Below are 18,102 nucleotides of genomic sequence, written 5' to 3'. Positions count from 1 at the left end.
GCACGGATGGGTTAGATTGCGGAGGTGAAATTTCACTGTTGTGGGACTAATAAGGATCACTTAATCTTAACCGCTTAATGTACCATGGACAGCAATTTTTATGCACATCCTTGAACCTTGGGCACTTGCTGAATTCCGTGAATAACCATGTGAAATATATTACTATTAGGGGTGTAATGATTTACAAAAATCATAATTCGGTTCAAAATGATATGGTAATATTTTGATTAGTTTTTTTGATACAGAAAAAATTAGAAGTGCCAAAAATCCGTATGTTAATGGTACAATATTTAATGCGCTAGCTGCGAGCTCATATGCTTTTAAGAGGAGTATGATTTTTCTCTGTGTTCTCAATTCTGAGCTAAAAAGGAAGCAATATTTATAGAAGAGGGAGGGTCTGCTCTCATTCTGGGCTTGCTTGTTTAATTTTTATCATATTTCATGCAATTTAATTGTAATAAGTATTAAAGTAAGTACTTCATTTGCTTTGGTCTGTTGAATGTATTGTTCAATTTCTGTGTTGGGCTCATATCGAACGATACAACATAATACATTATTTTGTCGCACTGCTAATGTATGTGTGTATATACAGTCATATGCAAAGGTTTGGGTGCCTCTGGTCAAATTGTGTTAATTTTCTAAGTGAAAATAAGTTTCCTGTTTTAATTACGTTTTATTCAACTGTCTAAGAGTAACACAGTGGAAAAGCGCTTTACTTTTGCTTTCCATAATGTTCTGCAGTCATTGTGAGAGTTTACTGGCAGAGTTCAGCAAGTGCCTAATGACTTCTGTCATACATTTTTGTGTGCTAGAGATAGAGATAAAGTTGAAAAACTTTAGAGCATTCCTTTAAATGCTCAGGTTTACCCCATTCCAGAAGCAGGTGTTGTGGTAACCCTTGTTTTAAGGGGTAGTTCTATATTTTGGCACTTTTTTTAATAATGTGGAAAGTAGAATTTTAAATGTATGCATGTAATGTTTGTAATGATGTAATATGAACCCCTTTGTTAACCTGATGGGTTTGGGACTTTAGATTGTGTTGCAAAGAACCTTTATAGGCCACAAAAAGGAAAAATTAATTGTATTATTTTGATGACATGCCAATATAACATGTAGAAAAAAGAAATTATTTACTTAAGAAGTGTTACTTGGTCTTAATCACACTTGTTTTAAAAATAAGTTATGCATAATTACGTTTTATGTCTAATATGAGCCCCTTTCGCTTGGTATGTTAATTAAAGGTGATACAGTGACAGTCACTGTGGTTGATAGATTTGGATTGGGTTTTTCTTAGAAGGCTTATTTTGAATAGAAAAGTTTAACTCATGAACAAAGTGTTAGTCATGAGAGTTTGATGGGGGTTCCATTACCTGTTTTGTGTTTGATTATATGTTTTTATTTGTTTGAAAATTATGCACTGTGTTCCGTGAAATTAGCTGGCACAGGTTTAACTTGCTGTTTTATATATACGCTGTGTATTTACACTTCTCAGTGTTAGTCAAAGTACCTTTAAGTATAATAAGGATCAGAAAGGAAATATATCAACATACAACAGTATTTTGCAGCTATAAGATTTTCATTACAGATATTGTTGGGTTTACAAGCACACTTTTGTGGTCCATCTGTGTTGTTTACCTGTAGATTGACTGTTAATTACCTTTCATCAAGTCTCTCATTTTGTAGTGTAAATGAATTGTATTGTATGCATTACCTTTAATGATTTCAATGAGCTCATTTTGCAGTATATTTTGAATATGGTTCACATACGCTTTTGTACACAATTTAGCTGCTGAGCAGCAATCACTGAAACTTGTATTTTTGTGTTGGTATTTTTGAAATGTATGAAGTAAAATATTTCATTGCCCCTGGGAAAGTATCATCTTATTTCAAGATCTGATTATGCATGCCATTATTAACTATTTTTTAACTGTTATTTTTGTCTCTGTTGTTCATTTATGCAGTCATGACAGATTTGATATAATGTATTTTCTTAGTCTTAGTATTAGTGTTAGATTTTTATTTATTATATATTTGCTTTGTAAAAACTTTTCCGCCACATCAAAGATAACGTACATGAAATAAATTAAGATTAGATTAAGAGACCCATATTAGTCCCACAATGGGGAAATTTCACCTCCACATTTAACCCATCCGTGGAGTGAAACACCACATACACACTAATGAATGCACACACATTAGGGGGCAGTGAGCACACTTGCTTGTAGTGGTGGGCAGCCCTATCCACAGCACCCGGGAACAGATTGGGGGTTAGGTGCCTTACTCAAGGTCACTTCAGTCATGTACTGTCGGCTCAGGGGATCGAGCTGCCAATCTTCCAGTCACAGGGTTGGTTCCCTAACCTCCAGCCCATGACTGCCCCCTAATAAGGACATATTTAATGTTTAATATTTAGTGTACTTATCAAAACACATTTGCTAATTCAATCAAATTCCTCAACACTAGCAGTGAGAGTTTCCAAGTGCAGTTCATAATTTAGATAGGCCAAAAACTGAAATCTGAAACACTCAACTGATAATCACTGTCAACAGAAGTAACAGGGCTTTTGGTTGTTATTTTTAGTAGTCATAAATACATAGTCAAAGGCTCAAAAGTAGCTATGCATTTGCAGGAGAATTCCACCAATTTTTCAAACTTTCTGCAAATTTTCTAATTAAACAGTTAAGAGGCAAACAGTCGTTCAGAGTGGTTTTATGTGAAATGCTCAGTTCCAGAGAAAGTTAGAATTATTCAAAGTGGTGGTGATAAGAACCAGACGTCGGTAGAGTTTAATACTTCTAAAAGTTCCTTCACAGAAAGTTATTACATGAACTGGTAATGAATACACTGTCTGATGCCTGAGAAATAGTTTCGAGAAGGTTGTGTGCTTGGGGATATATGTTATATATTAAAGGAAGTGAGTAGATCTACACCCATCAACCATAACTTTAAAACCACCTCGTTGTATCTACACTCACTGTCCATTTTACCAGCTCCACTTACCATAACATACCTTGTAGTTCTTCTATCATAGACACTGCTCTGCCTGATCCGCTCGCACCAGCTGAACACACAGTAACACACCACCACCACATCAGTGCCATTGCAGTGCTGAGAATGATCCACCACCCAAATAATATCTGCTCTGTGGTGGTCCTGTAGGGGTCCTGAACATTAAAGAACAGGGTAAAATGGGGTAACAAAGCATACAGAGGAACAGGTGGACTACACTCTGTAATTGCAGAACTACAGAGTGCTCCTATATGGTAGGTGAGGCCTGATAAAATGGACAAATAGTGTAGATTCAATTATATGATTTGAATGTTATTAGTGTATATAGTGTATATTAGTAAGTAAATAAGTAGATTCATAGATTAAAAAAATCTAAATGATCATACGCCGAATGTTTGCGCAGAACCAGCGCAGCCGTGACCGCGCCGATGCGCGTACAGCCGTTGTTGGGCGGGGCAGCAACCAGGAAGATTGAGAGGCGAAGTCGAGAGAAAAACATCGCTAACAATGAAATGATATTAACACAGAAAAGAGCGACGCCGAGTCTTTAGGGACATAGCCGTGCCTGGGTAAATGAGTTTTCACTCGCTTCTTATCTCGCCTCACCACAAATCCGTAAAACCAGTGCGTGTCAGAGGAAGAGTGCCGCTTTTCTGTGCTAATGTTAGCCAGCTAGCTTAGCTAACTGCCCGCTGCTGGCTTTAGTGCTCGTCTTTGCTTCGCTGTGGTGCTAATTTCCTTAGCGCAGCCAGGTCCAGTTTGTTTTGGTTTGTGGGTGTAGCTCTTTGGAGGTCAAACCAGCTGTAAATCTCTCAATATCTGGAATCCAGAGACGGCAGTAAGGTGGTCAGTCCTTTTCAGGAGCGACATGGCTTAACGCCTAGTTAACTAATTTAGCCAGCCAGCTGACCACTACCGACACTTCATCAGAGACTTAGCCTCCGTCAGTCCAAATGTGGGGTGGACATACTGAAGAATAGACTGAACGTCTTTAGCGTTTTCAGCGTTTTGCGCAACACATGTGTTTGTTCCCTAAAATCGAGGGGCTTTCTAAAACGCTGCGCATGAAAAAGCTTAACGCGGTTAAATGTACTAAAACGATATCCTACGACCACCAAACCTCTCTCTCTTACCATCTACTAGAGGTGGGCGATATGACAGAATATCATATCACGGTACTTAACTAAAGAGACATTTTACAATAAACATGTATATTTATTTTTTGACATAAGTTACAACAGACAAACTAAGCCATATTTTAAAAATACTATCAAAAGCTATGAATTCAGATATTTGTATTCAGTCCACAAGATGTACAGAAAAGCATGTTGTGGCATATTGTGATGCATTTTATTACAATAATGATAATTGTTGTCATATTGCACAGCTCTACTTACTACTGGCCATAAGTAAGTGGACTCTACTGAAAGAATGAGCTTGTGATCAAAAACCGTAACTAATAAAAAACCCATTGTTTATTTCAATTGATTAAATTATTTCTTTCTTTTTGTATCACATGTTCATCCTTTCAGCAGCAGAGAGAACTTATGACTGGTAGTCATTGAGAGTGGTTTGGTGTTCCTGAGTTGTTGTTTTAGTACGTTAAACCATGTTACATGTTTTAGAATGTCCCTTAAATCAAGTCTCTAGTGGAGCATCATTCCCTTTAGACATGGTCCCATCAGAGAGTGTTGATAGTGAAGGGTTTAGGCCTGATCCCAGCACTGTATGTCCAGACATATTCAGATACCCCTTCTAATTAGTGATTTAAGGTACTGTAAGGGACATGCATTGTTAACATGGGTATTTAATTGTGCACATAGCTTGTATAGTCTTCAAAGTAAATGATTTACAATAGAATGGGATGCTCCGGAGGAGCCTAAGGTCGTCATGGCCAAATCTCAAGCATCAGGTAGAGGGAAGCCCCAGCGTTGGGCTGTGGAGCAGATGAACTGTGTTCTCTGGAACGATGAAGCGCCATCCAATACCTTTGGGATAAGTTAACGTCAGTATCTGACGTCGCTAATGCTCTTGTGGCTGAATACACCCAAATCCTTGAAGCAGTGTTACAACATCTACTGTGAAACCTTCCCAGAAGCGTATATAAATATCTGAGATACCTTCCATGTTTTCCATGTATCAATGGTTGTTTTATTTATTATCGTTATCAACCATCAGAAGTATGAAGGAGATTTATTCAGTGAAAAGGGACACCTGTCTGTTAATCGGTAGGAGCAATACCAGTGCAATAATGTTGCAATAAAGGGTGGTTTAATCTGTTTTTGTACTGCTTGCAGCTGTATATCTATTTTTTTATTTGTTAGCAATAGCTTCCGTGATGTGAACTTGTCACAGAAATTTTTGCCTGGTGTTCTCTGTATCAGTTTAAACAACTGTTTCTGATTTCAACTGGAACTACAAAGCTGATTGAGATGGAGGCTTGTCTTTTAAGACCGTCACCCTTCTCTGTTGGGTTGTTTTTATGTGCAGGTTGCTGTCATGGAGGAGACAAACAGAGAGGCCGTTGATACGGCAGTGCAGAGGGTGGCTGGAATGCTACAGCGGTCAGATCAGCTGGACAAAGTTGAGCAGTACAGACGAAGAGAGGCACGGAAGAAAGCATCTGTAGAGGCCAGACTTAAAGTAAGGATATTTGGGTTTCAAAATATATTGTTTACTCCCCTGTCCACATAGTCTGTATATGGAAACTAAGCTGCAAAATCAGACCGTTTATACTTTTATTATTTCTGTGATGTCATGAAAAATCACATCGTTTGCATTTATAATCCTATTCAGTCTACAGCAATTTAGCCCTTCCAATTCACACTGAAGTTGTAATGAGTGTTTCAGCCTGGACTACGTAACAGCACAGCCAGCTAGAAAAGAGCTTATTGACATATATCCGTCATAAAGGCACAGTAACAGAAACTGTCTGTTTCTTTCTAAGGGATTACAACAGGTTGGAAAATGGTCATGTAAATGTTAATTAGGACTGTTTTTGGTACAGGAAATCATGCAGACAGTATAAATGTATCTGAAGTGGAGTAAAAATAAAATGGGTTACCACATGCTGAAAATGTTGTTCTGTTCCTCTCACAGGCTGCTATCCAGTCCCAGCTGGATGGAGTACGAACAGGCCTCACTCAGCTGCACAACGCGTTGTGTGATGTGAAGGACATCCAGAACTCACTGGCCGATGTCAGTAAGGACTGGAGGCAGAGCATCAACACCATCGAGAACCTGAAGGATGTGAAGGATGCTGTGGTCCAGCACAGCCAGCTGGCCTCTGCAGTGGAAAATCTCAAAAACATTTTCTCAGGTGAAACCTTGCACCAGTTGAGCACTTTGAAGAGCTCTGTATGTCTGTCTGCTTTACATGAAAGAAAGGTTCACAAGGTTCTCAAAACTTTGTGATTTGCAGGGATCAAGTTCTTTATCAAATAGTATAAAACTGCAACTTGGACAGTACCCCTCTTGTCACTGGGGTGGTACCCTCAAGGGTACATCTCGGTATCTTTAGTCAGAAACATAATTGAAGCATAATCCATTGAAATTATATTTCTAAGTTCTGTTGGCTCCACACACCCCGTCTCGTCTCCAGCCTTTTTATTTTGTTTTAAAACATTAAGTTATGAAAAGGTACAAATATGTACTTTTCACCTGGAAAAACCTAGTTAAGATTTACAATTGGACCCTAAAACTACTGTTGTACCTTTGAGGTTCATTTACATTGTTTGTACCTTGATGAACGAAAAATGTACCTGCACAACACCTTTATTTCTTACAGTGTAGGACCAGGGCAAGTACACCTAAAATTCTAAAATATAGGTGACTTTTTTTGGTTAATTCCATAATTAGAGCTATGAAATTATGTTGGGACTGAAGGACTGTTATCTGCTGTGCTAAAGCTGAAACTGAACACATTTCTGTGCCATGCTTACAAATCAGCTAGCTTGTTTTCTGGTTTTTCCTCTCTTGACCAGTCAGTCTGAATACAGACTCGATCAATGGTCATCAGCCCTCACTTGGTTATCTAGCTTCCTGCAGATCTCGTCTCCTACTGGAATCTAATACAGCTCATTAAGCGTCAAGGACTTTCAAAGACAATAATTAAACAAATAAAGTGGGCTCAATTAGGGTTAAAGCTAAGTATTGGAAGGTAGGTAGATCTCAGAGCTGGATTGGTGAAACTATTTTTGATGATAAGCCTGTCAGATGTTTGTGACTTTATTACATATTGTCAATGTTAAAAAATAGTGTCTCCATGTTTTGTTTTTTATTTTTCTCTATCACTTGAGCACATTCATGATGAAATTTCATAATGAGTGGACTGACAGAATGTTTCAAAATTGCTTAAATAAACCTCTACCTTATCTCACATTATAAGTTAAGAATGCTTCTCTTGTAGAGTTGCAATTTTGGAGATACTTCTTTTGGACAGTGACAATATATTTGTTGCTTTCTTATTACTCAATTTCTGCATTCTCACCCTCTCTCCCCAACAGTGCCAGAGATTGTGCGCGAAACCCATGGTCTAATCGAGGAGGGTGAGCTCCTGCAGGCACACCGTAAGCTGATCGACTTGGAGTGCTCCCGTGATGACCTAATGTATGAGCAATACCGCATGGACAGCAAGAACACACACGACATGAACCTAATCCGCGCCTATTTCGGCCAGGTGCAGGGCTTGTCTGACGAACTGGCAAAGCAGCTGTGGATGGTGCTGCAGAGGGCTCTGGTCATGGTACGCCGCGACCCCACCATGCTGGTGTCCGTGGTGCGGATCATTGAGCGTGAGGAGAAGATTGACCGGCGCATGCTGGACCGCAAAAAGCAGACAGGCTTCATCCCACCAGGCCGACCCAAAGGATGGAAGAGCCGCATGAACCAGGTGCTGGAGGGCACAGTGAGTGCCCGCATCGAGAGCACTCAATCTGAGACGCGGGACTCAGACAAGATGTGGCTGGTACGGCTGCTGGAAATAACACGCAAGTACGTGCTGGACGACCTGATTGTGGTGAAGAACATGATGGTCCAATGCTTCCCTCCACATTACAACACCTTCCAGCTGTTCTTTGATCTCTACCACCGGGCACTGTCGGCACGTGTTCAGGAGCTGGCTTCAGAGGACCTGGAGGCTAATGAAATTGTATCTCTGCTCACCTGGGTTCTCAACACATACAAAAGGTTAGTTGGACTCTAATTTTGGCAGACACTTGAGATATAGCATTACAAAAGAAGCATTTGCATCATTTAGGCAACAAATTGATCAGTCACTGATGATTATCGTGTTGATTAAGTGTGAACGCTTAGCAGGTTAAGTTGAGTTAAGTTTTGTGCATATTAATTCCATCTTTTACATGATGTCTGAAACTGATGGACAGTGACATTGCGTAAAGGTTTCAACAGTGCAAGCATGGTTTGTATTGCAGACAGGGTAAAAATGAGACTGACCAATCAGAGCGCATGGTTACTACAGTAATTTATTTGCTCATTTTAAATTCTCAGAGCTCTGAGCAGAAGCTTCACTGCCGTTGTAACTTTGTTGCTACTCTCTGAGTCTAAGCTTTTTAGTCTTTGTCTCAGACTGACCAAAATTGCACATCGGTTTTGATGTAACCAACAGATAATAATTAGTCAATTCACTGAAGTATGATCCATAGATAAATCAGTTGCTAAAATGATTAGTAGTTGCAGTCTTCATAATAGCCTGAAAATTTAAAAATACGAAATGACTGATTTTTTTTTTTTTTTTTAAACTAATGTTGACAGTTGTGTGTGAACTCCCAAGATAATTACAATGCTGATTTGATTAGGATCCATGGAGGTGACCATGTAATTGAAGAATCAAACTTATATGTAGGAAATATCATGAAATCTGGCTGTTTGCATGCAGGATGGTTTTCACTCCCAGCCAGATTGCATAATCTCTGACCCTTATACTGATAAAGAAGCTGCCGTCAGTGTGTTCATGAACTAATCACTACTGCTTCTACACATAAAGACCTTGTGTGGCCGACCAGAACAGTCTGAGTGCAACGAACAACAATTAAGTCAATAGTCATAAGAGGTGCGTCAGACTTTTCAGACACACCAGCAGCTTAGAGAACAGTCTCTGCGTGTATAATTTTTGCATGATCTGTATTGGAAATGCCAAGATTGTGATGACCGTTAACAAACTATATCTTATGCAGCCCCTGGTGCAGGAGTACACAATCCCAGTCAGGGATTGGGATGGTGAATGCTCAAGGCTCCATGGAGGTTTCTGTGATAATGAGTAATGATACACTGAAATGAACATTCTTGGCTGAAACCAAAACACAGACCAAAAAAGCTGAAAATAAATGAAAACAGTTCACATAAAATAAGAAAAGTAAAATTATTACAATATGTAAATAATCCTGGGTGTTGTTCTTCCTCTTTATACTTGACATAAACAGGGATTATAACTGTCAAATGGTCTGCTGCTGCTCAAACTGTTCGAATGCAACAGTGAAGACTGGATTAAGAAAGTGAATGAGGCTGAAGTTCAGGTGCTAGAATGTAACTCCTCTGCAATTTAAGGTGGAACAGAGAAATCTGAATAAGAAGCTGACAAGCACAAAGCTGTCAGCTTTGTGAAATGCAAAGGGAAGAGTGTTTTTAAGGACTATTAAAATGATTTGGTAAGTCTTAGATTTTGAAAGCTGGTTGAAGGCATATTTAGGCTTTTTACACTATTTTTAAATATTGAAAATTTTTTCAGTCAAAAAATGAAAGTGCTTTTTTGACCACATTTAGGAAAGAACATGTTGATGGCCAAAATTTCAGTGCATTACTAATAATTATACCTGTGACACGCTTTCACATATGTGTGTGTATGTTTGTGTTCCAGTGTGGAGATGATGGGCCATCCAGACCTGTATCCTGAGTGTGACGTGAAGCAGTTAGAGCCTTTGCTGCCTCAAGAAATGGTGGATGTTCTACTTGGCAAATACATGCAAACATTCACTGTGAGTACACAGTCTGACATACTTCACACTGTCAACTCAGTCCAGCACTCAATCAGACATTTTTACAAATTTACCTCTGTAAAGCACAGTTACTACTGTGCTGTTGGAATTAAGCTACCATTAAATGGCAATATCTGAGATCTCCCTCAGACTGTGATCGATCCTCATAATTGTGGCATTTGTTGTAAGACCCCCCCCCCCCCCGACTTTTTTTGAGACCACCCTGTCTGTGAATGATCCTAATCAATAAATCGTTCTTTCTTAGACCAATCATCCCTGACTGTGAATGGTCCCACTGCATCTGCTGACATACGCGCACATACTCATGCATAACTGTTACACCCCACTGCATAGCTCTGGTGGCTATAGGCCTAGTATGGGAAAATAGGCCTTGTGTAGATGTTGGTTATGTGTTGCTAAATCAGGAGACATGTTGAGGGTGAAAGATTTGGAATTAAATTTTGTTTATTGTCTATTAAATGACATTGGAGAGGTGTGGCAAAGTGACATAAGCCAATTACAGAGTACACCATCCCACCCAAACAGTTCTGTTAGCTTGCCATGCCAAGTGTTCCATATCAAACCTTGGAACAGGTACTTTCCGCACTCAGGAGCATTTAATCCAACAGTGAAAAAGGCGCTTTAGAATATACTGTGTTTGATATGAAAGTGTTTACATGCAGCTCTGTGCAAAACATTCTCTGCTTTAATAGTCTAACATCACGGGCTGGCTGAGGAAAGCTCTGGAAACAGATAAGAAGGACTGGCAGAAGGATACAGAGCCAGAGGCAGATCAGGATGGCTACTACCAGACAACCCTGCCTGCCATTGTCTTCCAGGTACGTGGACCCCAATCTGCACAGTGTTCGAACCCAACAGGACACACAGTCACATCGAGTTTGGTCTGATTCTTAACTAATCTTTTGAAACTATTTGCCAGGCCCAGATCACATTCAAATTTCACGTTTCTCATAGCCTGTCTCACTCTGTAAGCAGATGTAGATGTTGTCCTAGATCATCTAGCACAGTATTACTTGTGTTGTTTCAGCAAGAACTGCTGAGGTTCATGATGCTGACCTGCAAACAACACTTTAGCCTATTGTAAAGTTTATCCAGATTAAACACACATGGGTTGTTCAAAAACATTAATTGATAAATAAAACTAATCTCTCTCTCTCCCTCTCCCTCCCCCTCCCTTCTATTTTTTCCCCAGATGTTTGAGCAGAACCTGCAAGTGGCAGCTCAGATCAATGAGGTTTTTAAAGAGCAGGTGCTGAGACTCTGTCTGAAACAGATGACCTCATTCCTAGTGAGGTAAGACAAGATCATATCACTGCTGAACTCCCATGTTTTTACCTTTTCTGCACACACATGCCCTCACTTGTACTTTTTGTGAATGCTTCGTGTCATTCTCAAATTTCATTACTTGTCATAAAATGTCAGAAAATTTTTGTTTGTTTATTTATTTATTTGTATTTTTTGTTAGCATTGTTAAGTTAAACATAAAATGTTGCCTAAAAACTAATGGAGTAATGATGGTCCAGTTTATTAAGTTTTGTGGTTTTGCTAAGTGTATGTCCCTTTCTGCGTGCTTCAAATAGATTTTAAAGATAATTCAAAATAAATAAAAACAAAAAAATTTTTTGTTTTTTATTTTGGAAACGTTTTGTGTCTGGTTAACATTAACAGTACTGTATATCGTCCCCTTTGGTGTTATTTTAAGTGACGCATAACAAAATAGTTCCACTCAAAACAAGTTGTGCCAGGTTTGTAAGTTATATTGTTGCATAGCTGCATCCTGTAGCGTGGGTTAACTGATTTTATGAATGTACTTGCATATAACTGAAACCATCATTTTATACCATGATGTATTTGGAAAATAGGCCTATTGCAATATTGTAGTTTATAAAGACCTGTGCCTCTTTGTGTGTTACAGGTACAGGGATGAAGCAATTGCCTACAAGGAGGAGCACTTGAAGGACCGACAGCTTCCACAGTGCTACGTTCAGTACATGATCGCCATCATTAATAATTGTCAGACTTTTAAGTAAGTTACATTAAATGCCTTTGCAGTTGTCACTGATTACTGATCAGTTTGCAAAATTATGATTGACATGTCTCTCAGCCAATCACCATTATTTATAAATGTTTTTCCTCCATCAAGTCAAGGGAAAACAGCACAACTCCTCACACCTGCTGAGGCATGTACATGGTGCCTTACATGTGCTGTCCTTATCTGGAGTTTTGAACTTTTTGTTTTTGTTATTTAATATACTTCTATTCCATACATACACTTCAAATTTACACACATTGTTTTTTACTTTGTATTTATAAATATGAACACAAAAATGTGCATTCATAAACATAAACAAAGATGTGTTTATAGAACTAACTTGACAGTATTTAGACACCACAAATTAATAACATTTGGTGTTTTGTTGCAAAGCCTTTGTTGGTTATTACAGCTTTGAGACATCTACAGTAAGTAAAGACTAGCTTTTTACAGCATTGTGGTTCAGTTTCAGCCCATTCCTCTTCCCCAAGGATACAAGGGTCCCTTTGATGGACTTACAATTTCAAAAGCCTCTATAAATTGGGATGGATTTCATGTCAGGAGATTGACAAGGCCATGCAAGCACCTTTAGAAACCAGCCTTAAGATGTTTTGCCTGTATATTTAAAGATGTTGTCTTGTTGAAATGTCTTCTCCCCAGATTCAGTTTCTTGGCTGATAAGAAATTTTCGCACATCACTCCATTCATGTTTTCTTCGATGGTGTGTAAAGCCCCATTTGGGCTGGGCAATATGACAGTATTCATCATCATTGTGATAAATTGGCGCAGTATGTCACAGTACGCGTTTTGAGTATATCAAGGTTATCATCAGTACCTTAAGAACCATAAACAACTGCTTGTTTGATTACAAAGGAAGCATAATTAGTCCTTTCTAATTGGACTTGCAGTGTAGGATGTCAGGCATTTTAACAGTACTTTTTAAATGTGGCTCTACTGGCTTTTTTTGTTATAACACTTTAGATGTCCGAAAAAATATATTGTGATATGTATCAAGAAAATGTCTTGATATGTTGTGACATTGTATTTTCGCTATATTGTTCACATCAGTGCCCCAGTAGTGTTTGCACAGTAGCAGCCCCATATCATAATGCTCCCACCCTTGTACTTCACTGCTGTTCTTAGGACCAACACTTCTGTTACCAAACACGAGGAGCTGAATTATTGGGAAAGAGTTTATTTTTGTTTAGTCTGACCAGAGTACGATGTTGCGAAACAGTGCTGATTTGTCTGAAACACATTTCAGTTGACCGTTGTTTAATGTTTTTGAGAAGTTTAGGAAGCTCCTTCACCTTATAAACCTTCACCGTGATTTCTGCTGTGTTGGGTTAAATCTTACCAACCAATGACACATAGTGGAATTGGCACAAAACGTCTACACTGAACATCTTATAAAGCCACTTCCTTTTTAAAGGGAAAAATGTTTCTGATATACTCCTCTGTGTTCTTCTAAATTTTAAGTACTGCTGAACTTGTAGTCTTTTTTAGCACATGATTTACAGGTACCGATACAGCTACCAGCTACCAGGTAGCCTGTACTGAACATTCAGCAGTAACTAGTAGAACTTTGAAGAGGGTTTGTGGCTTTGGCAGATTTGAGTTTATCCCAGTTTCTTCTCATACACAGTGACATGCAAGAGATTTTTTTCTTTTAGGGAGTCCATAAACAGTCTGAAACGGAAGTACTCACAGTCAACAGAGCCTACTCAAAACGACGCGCAAATAGAGAAGACCTTGAATGAGGTGGCTAAGGAGGGCTGCCAGTTCCTCTTAGATGAAGTCTTCCTAGATCTGGAGGTAGGGAACGTTTTAGAACATTTCTGCTGGCCACCTTTTGTTTTCAGTCTTACAGAATATACTCAAATGATGATCTTGTTTGTTGAACAGCATCATCTGAGTGAGCTGCTGACACGGAAGTGGCTAACTGGTTGTCATGCGGTGGACACCATCTGTGTGACGGTGGAGGATTACTTCAATGACTTTGCCAAGATCAAGAAGCCTTATAATCAGGTATGTAAGACATCTATATTTCTGTTTTGTAATAAAACAGGACAGACAGAAGATTTTAGGCTTGTTTTTAGATGTTTAGATGATGATTGTATAGTATGCGTTGTGGTTATGTTTGCCAGTTTTATTGATGTGATATGAGGTATAAACCCAGTGTTGATCGTACTGTTTCTGGTCTAATAATTCTAATGAAAATCCCTGAAAGGGACACACTAGGGAAATGCGGTTGCAACATTCATGTTTGCACTTAGTAAAACATCATTTCAATATCTATGGATAAATTATTTCAGTGTGTCTTATGCGTTTTGAGTTTCTTAAACAATAAATGGTTTACAAAAATGCCAGATGAATACAATGAAGTACTGACAGCACCACGCTATAGACAGTGTTGCAGTTAGTGTTATTTTATTTTATTAGTATTTAGTAGATATGGGCTAAGTTAGATGTACTTTTTGGTTAGAGCTGCTTCAAAATACACAACAAGAAAGAATAATTTACAAATCACTGCTGTAAAGTATTGTAAAGCAAAGTAAAACTGTGTGTGTGTGTAGGAGATGACGACCGAAGCTCATCGGCGGGTGGTGGTGGAGTACCTGAAGGCCATCATGCAGAAACGCATCACATTTAAAAATGCAGAGGAGAGGAAGGAGGGAGCGGACAGAATGATCAAAGAAGCCGAGCAGTTCAGCTTCCTCTTCAAGAAGCTCTCTGCTGTGAGTTACTTTCAATCTGTGTAGAGAAAACCGACCCCTAGAGGATTTGCATTGTACATTAACTCTTAGTCACAGTTCCGTTTAAAGATATGACAATACTGCTTTATCCTTTCTGACTCTGATACTGATCCAGTGTTTCTTCTTTTAAAAACTGACTAAGCTTTAAAATGAGCTATTTATTTATTTATTTATTACTTACTTTAGGTGAGCACCTAAAAGTGTCCCTCTGATATCCGATCGAGCAGCGTCTTCTGATATCAGCTTAATACTGATACCTAGTAGGATCTGTGCTATCTGTAATTTTCTTTACTACTTATGTGCTTTATTTTGTTAATTGGTTCATGTTAATTAGGCTGTTAATAAGTTACTTGGAGTGGTTATAAGTGCCTCTAATAATGGTGAGCGGAATGGCAAATTACATTGTCCTAATACTTGAAGACATTTTCACAATATACAATATATATCACAGTACTTTTTTTTTTTAAGTTTGCAATGAAACCAGACAAAATGTAGCAGGAAAGCAGAAATGCCACATGTCAAAGCCTAGAAAAAGTATGAGTACATGTTAAACTATTTAAGGAGAAAAAAACAATTGTTAAAAATGAATAAATAAAATCAAAATGACATTAGGGCCTGCCTTTAAACCATCTATACAGTTATTGTACAGTTTATGCAGTTAATATACACTGATCTGGTTGTTGTTTTTGTTGTTTAAAGGCTCCTTTAATTGGTCTAAATCTTTTATATGATTCAGCTGTTCAGTGTTCTAAATGTACAAGTGTTACCCATCATATACTCAGAAACTGACAACTCAAGTTGTCACACCTTGCCTTTAATGTAATAAGTAAAACTAAACTTATAATTCTCAGGGAGAAGATACAGACTGGCTGTGTGGCTCCATCACTGCCATCGCGGAGGTGTTCAAGCTGACCGATCCCACTCTTCTCTTTCTGGAAGTGTCCACGCTGGTCTCCAAATACCCAGACATCAGGTCAGTTCACCATCAGGCCAGTTCACCCTCAGTTGACCCTCCGACACTCTTGACTGTTAGTTCTCTTCTGTTTTCTTGCTCTTCCTGCAGGAGTCGGTCTTCATTGTCTAGTCTGTGTGTCTGTCACCAGTATTCCTGTCAGATGAGTATTGATGGTTGAACGTTGAACCCAGATGTTAATGAAATGGGATTGATCTTTCAAATTGACCTTGAAGCAGCCTTATGCTGTAGTCACTGTTTGCTCATTCTACAGTTGTTCACACTTTCAGAAGTGGCTTGTGACCAAGTTATGACTGAGGGCCATGGATGTGTTTTTTTTTTTTTTGGTTTTTTTTTGGTTTTTTAAACAAATATACATGAAATTCATTTCTCCATCCTGTTTCTTGAAACATTTACAAATAAAATCTACGAATAAAAGCATGAAATAAGTGGGCCATGTCTGGGCAGAATTTTGATCCACTGTCAGTCAGCTGTAGGTTAGGGAACCGGCCCTGTGACTGGAAGGTTCCCGGTTCGATCCCCAGAGCTGACAGTACATGACTGCGGTGACCTTGAGCAAAGTACCTAGCCCCCCACTGCTCCCTGGGCGCTGCGGATAGGGTTGCCCACCCCTCCGGGCAAGTGTGCTCACTGCCCCCTAGTGTGTGTGCGCTCACTAGTGTGTATGTGGTGTTTCACTTCACGGGTGGGTTAAATGCAGAGGTGAAATTTCCCCGTTGTGGGCCTAATAAGGGTCATTTAACTTAACCTGTAGTTGCATTCTCTCATTATATATCACCAGGCGAGATTAAAATGCAGTGTCCATGCTTTAGCTTTATAATAGGTTTATTTTGATTGATTGATTCTTGTGTTTGTTTACTTACTTACTTGCACAAATTTAACAAAATTACAAGCTACTGTAAAAACATTTTGCCATAAGTAGTTACTGTTATAGATATTTATTAGGTATATGTAATAAGGGCTAAGACCATTTTCGGAGTCTGTGAGAAGAGGCGTTAAGGCTGTGAAACCCCCTCCAGCACAAATGGACACTACACTAGATATGCTGAATAGGACCACTGTATACATGTAGTGTTAAATAATTCAAACTTATATTTCTTAGACATTGAATAATGTGAATATGTTCACGTCCTCTAAAGAGAACATAATTCTGCACATATTAATGTACAATTACTGTATTATTTGCTGAATTTAACATATTGGAAGAAAAATAAAACAAAGTGTGGCCTGTGCAAAAGTTATGGCACATTTAGTATTTCAGGTTCTATTTAAATAAATAAGCAAATAAATAGAATTTGTGCAGTATAATGGTGTATTTGTCTATGTTCTCTGTAGAGGCTGTATTAACGTATTTTCACATAGAAAATCAGTAGAATAGGTAATTTGATGGAGGTGTTCAAACTTTTGCATAATGAGTCTTTTGTGGTCTGAGTGCCTCTTTATTATACAGCACAGTGCACTGCCATAAATGCCTGTATATGTATGTGTATGGCCAAGTGACTAAAGCCAGTCTCGCTGTCTTCTTGTGTTCACGGTAGGGAGGAGCACATTGTGGCCTTGCTGGCTGTTCGGGGCGATGCCACTCGTGATATGAGGCAGATGATCGTTGAGACGCTGAGCCAGAGTAAACCTTCTTCCTCCAGCAACTCCACACCCGTCTTCAGAGACATCACCGTTCCAACCATCACATCCATGACCGCCATGGCTGTACCTAAACTGCTGAAATAACCCACGCAAGGACTGACCTGAGACCTCTGGGAATTCACCAGATTAACAGGCCTACAGGAAGAGAGATGAGAGCTCACAGTCTTTAGGATGTGCCGTGGTCTGCTCTTGAAGGGACAGCTGCTCATGAGGGCAACAGGACAGAGTTTACAATTATAGGTTACAGTACTTGATGTACAGAAAACTCCTAGCGGTCTTTGTTGCATTTAAAACACTAAAATCATGCCTCACCTTCCTTACTTCAACGTTCTCCTGCTTCTCCTAATGTTGGGGATGGCGTGATTTGATGATGGTTTCCTTGGCATTTCACTGCTTCTGTTTGATTCATTAAAAAAAGAATCGAATCACAGTCATTCAGTGTAATTATTGCAGAACCACTGCTTGTTTAGATGCTTCACTGAATGATTTATTCAGTCATTCACCAATCGCATCCACTGATGAGTATCACACTCAGCATGAGCACTTCTTAAATTAGACACTACAATTCAAGTCAGAGCTTTGTCAACAGAGTGGGAGCAATCATTTCAGGCCAATTCTGATATTAAAAGACTCATCGATCATTGGTTCTACCTTTATATTAACAGTACAAACACC

General features: G+C 38.9%; 1 protein-coding gene across 2 annotated transcripts; it reads left to right on the top strand.

Annotated features, from left to right (window-relative positions):
- Positions 1-3,440: 3,440 nt before the first annotated feature.
- Positions 3,441-17,857, top strand: exoc3 (exocyst complex component 3). 2 transcript variants are annotated; one of them, XM_017707403.2, is made up of 13 exons: positions 3,441-3,578; positions 5,500-5,652; positions 6,109-6,328; positions 7,515-8,196; positions 9,884-10,001; positions 10,715-10,840; positions 11,215-11,315; positions 11,938-12,048; positions 13,728-13,869; positions 13,960-14,082; positions 14,631-14,792; positions 15,662-15,783; positions 17,322-17,511. In XM_017707403.2, exons 2-13 carry the CDS (start codon positions 5,509-5,511, stop codon positions 17,509-17,511), a joined length of 2,241 nt encoding a protein of 746 aa, XP_017562892.1. In that variant the 5' UTR covers positions 3,441-3,578; positions 5,500-5,508. The 2 variants fall into 2 exon arrangements, with proteins under 2 accessions (XP_017562892.1, XP_037403597.1); XM_037547700.1 differs by lacking the exon at positions 3,441-3,578 and having other exon boundaries at positions 5,509-5,652; positions 17,322-17,857.
- The last annotated feature ends 245 nt before the right edge of the window (positions 17,858-18,102 follow it).

The sequence above is a fragment of the Pygocentrus nattereri genome, chromosome 19, assembly GCF_015220715.1.
Source record: "Pygocentrus nattereri isolate fPygNat1 chromosome 19, fPygNat1.pri, whole genome shotgun sequence".
Taxonomy (NCBI): domain Eukaryota; kingdom Metazoa; phylum Chordata; class Actinopteri; order Characiformes; family Serrasalmidae; genus Pygocentrus; species Pygocentrus nattereri.
The sequence above is the reverse complement of the archived record's forward strand: the minus strand, read 5'-3'. Positions and strand labels throughout refer to the sequence as shown.

Excerpts from the sequence above, each read along its gene's own strand:
- exoc3 (XM_037547700.1), top strand. The coding sequence starts at position 5,509 with ATGGAGGAGACAAACAGAGAGGCCGTTGATACGGCAGTGCAGAGGGTG. Across the intron at positions 8,197-9,883 it reads GTTCTCAACACATACAAAAG|TGTGGAGATGATGGGCCATC; the intron begins GTTAGTTGGACT and ends TTTGTGTTCCAG. Across the intron at positions 14,793-15,661 it reads TCTTCAAGAAGCTCTCTGCT|GGAGAAGATACAGACTGGCT; the intron begins GTGAGTTACTTT and ends TATAATTCTCAG.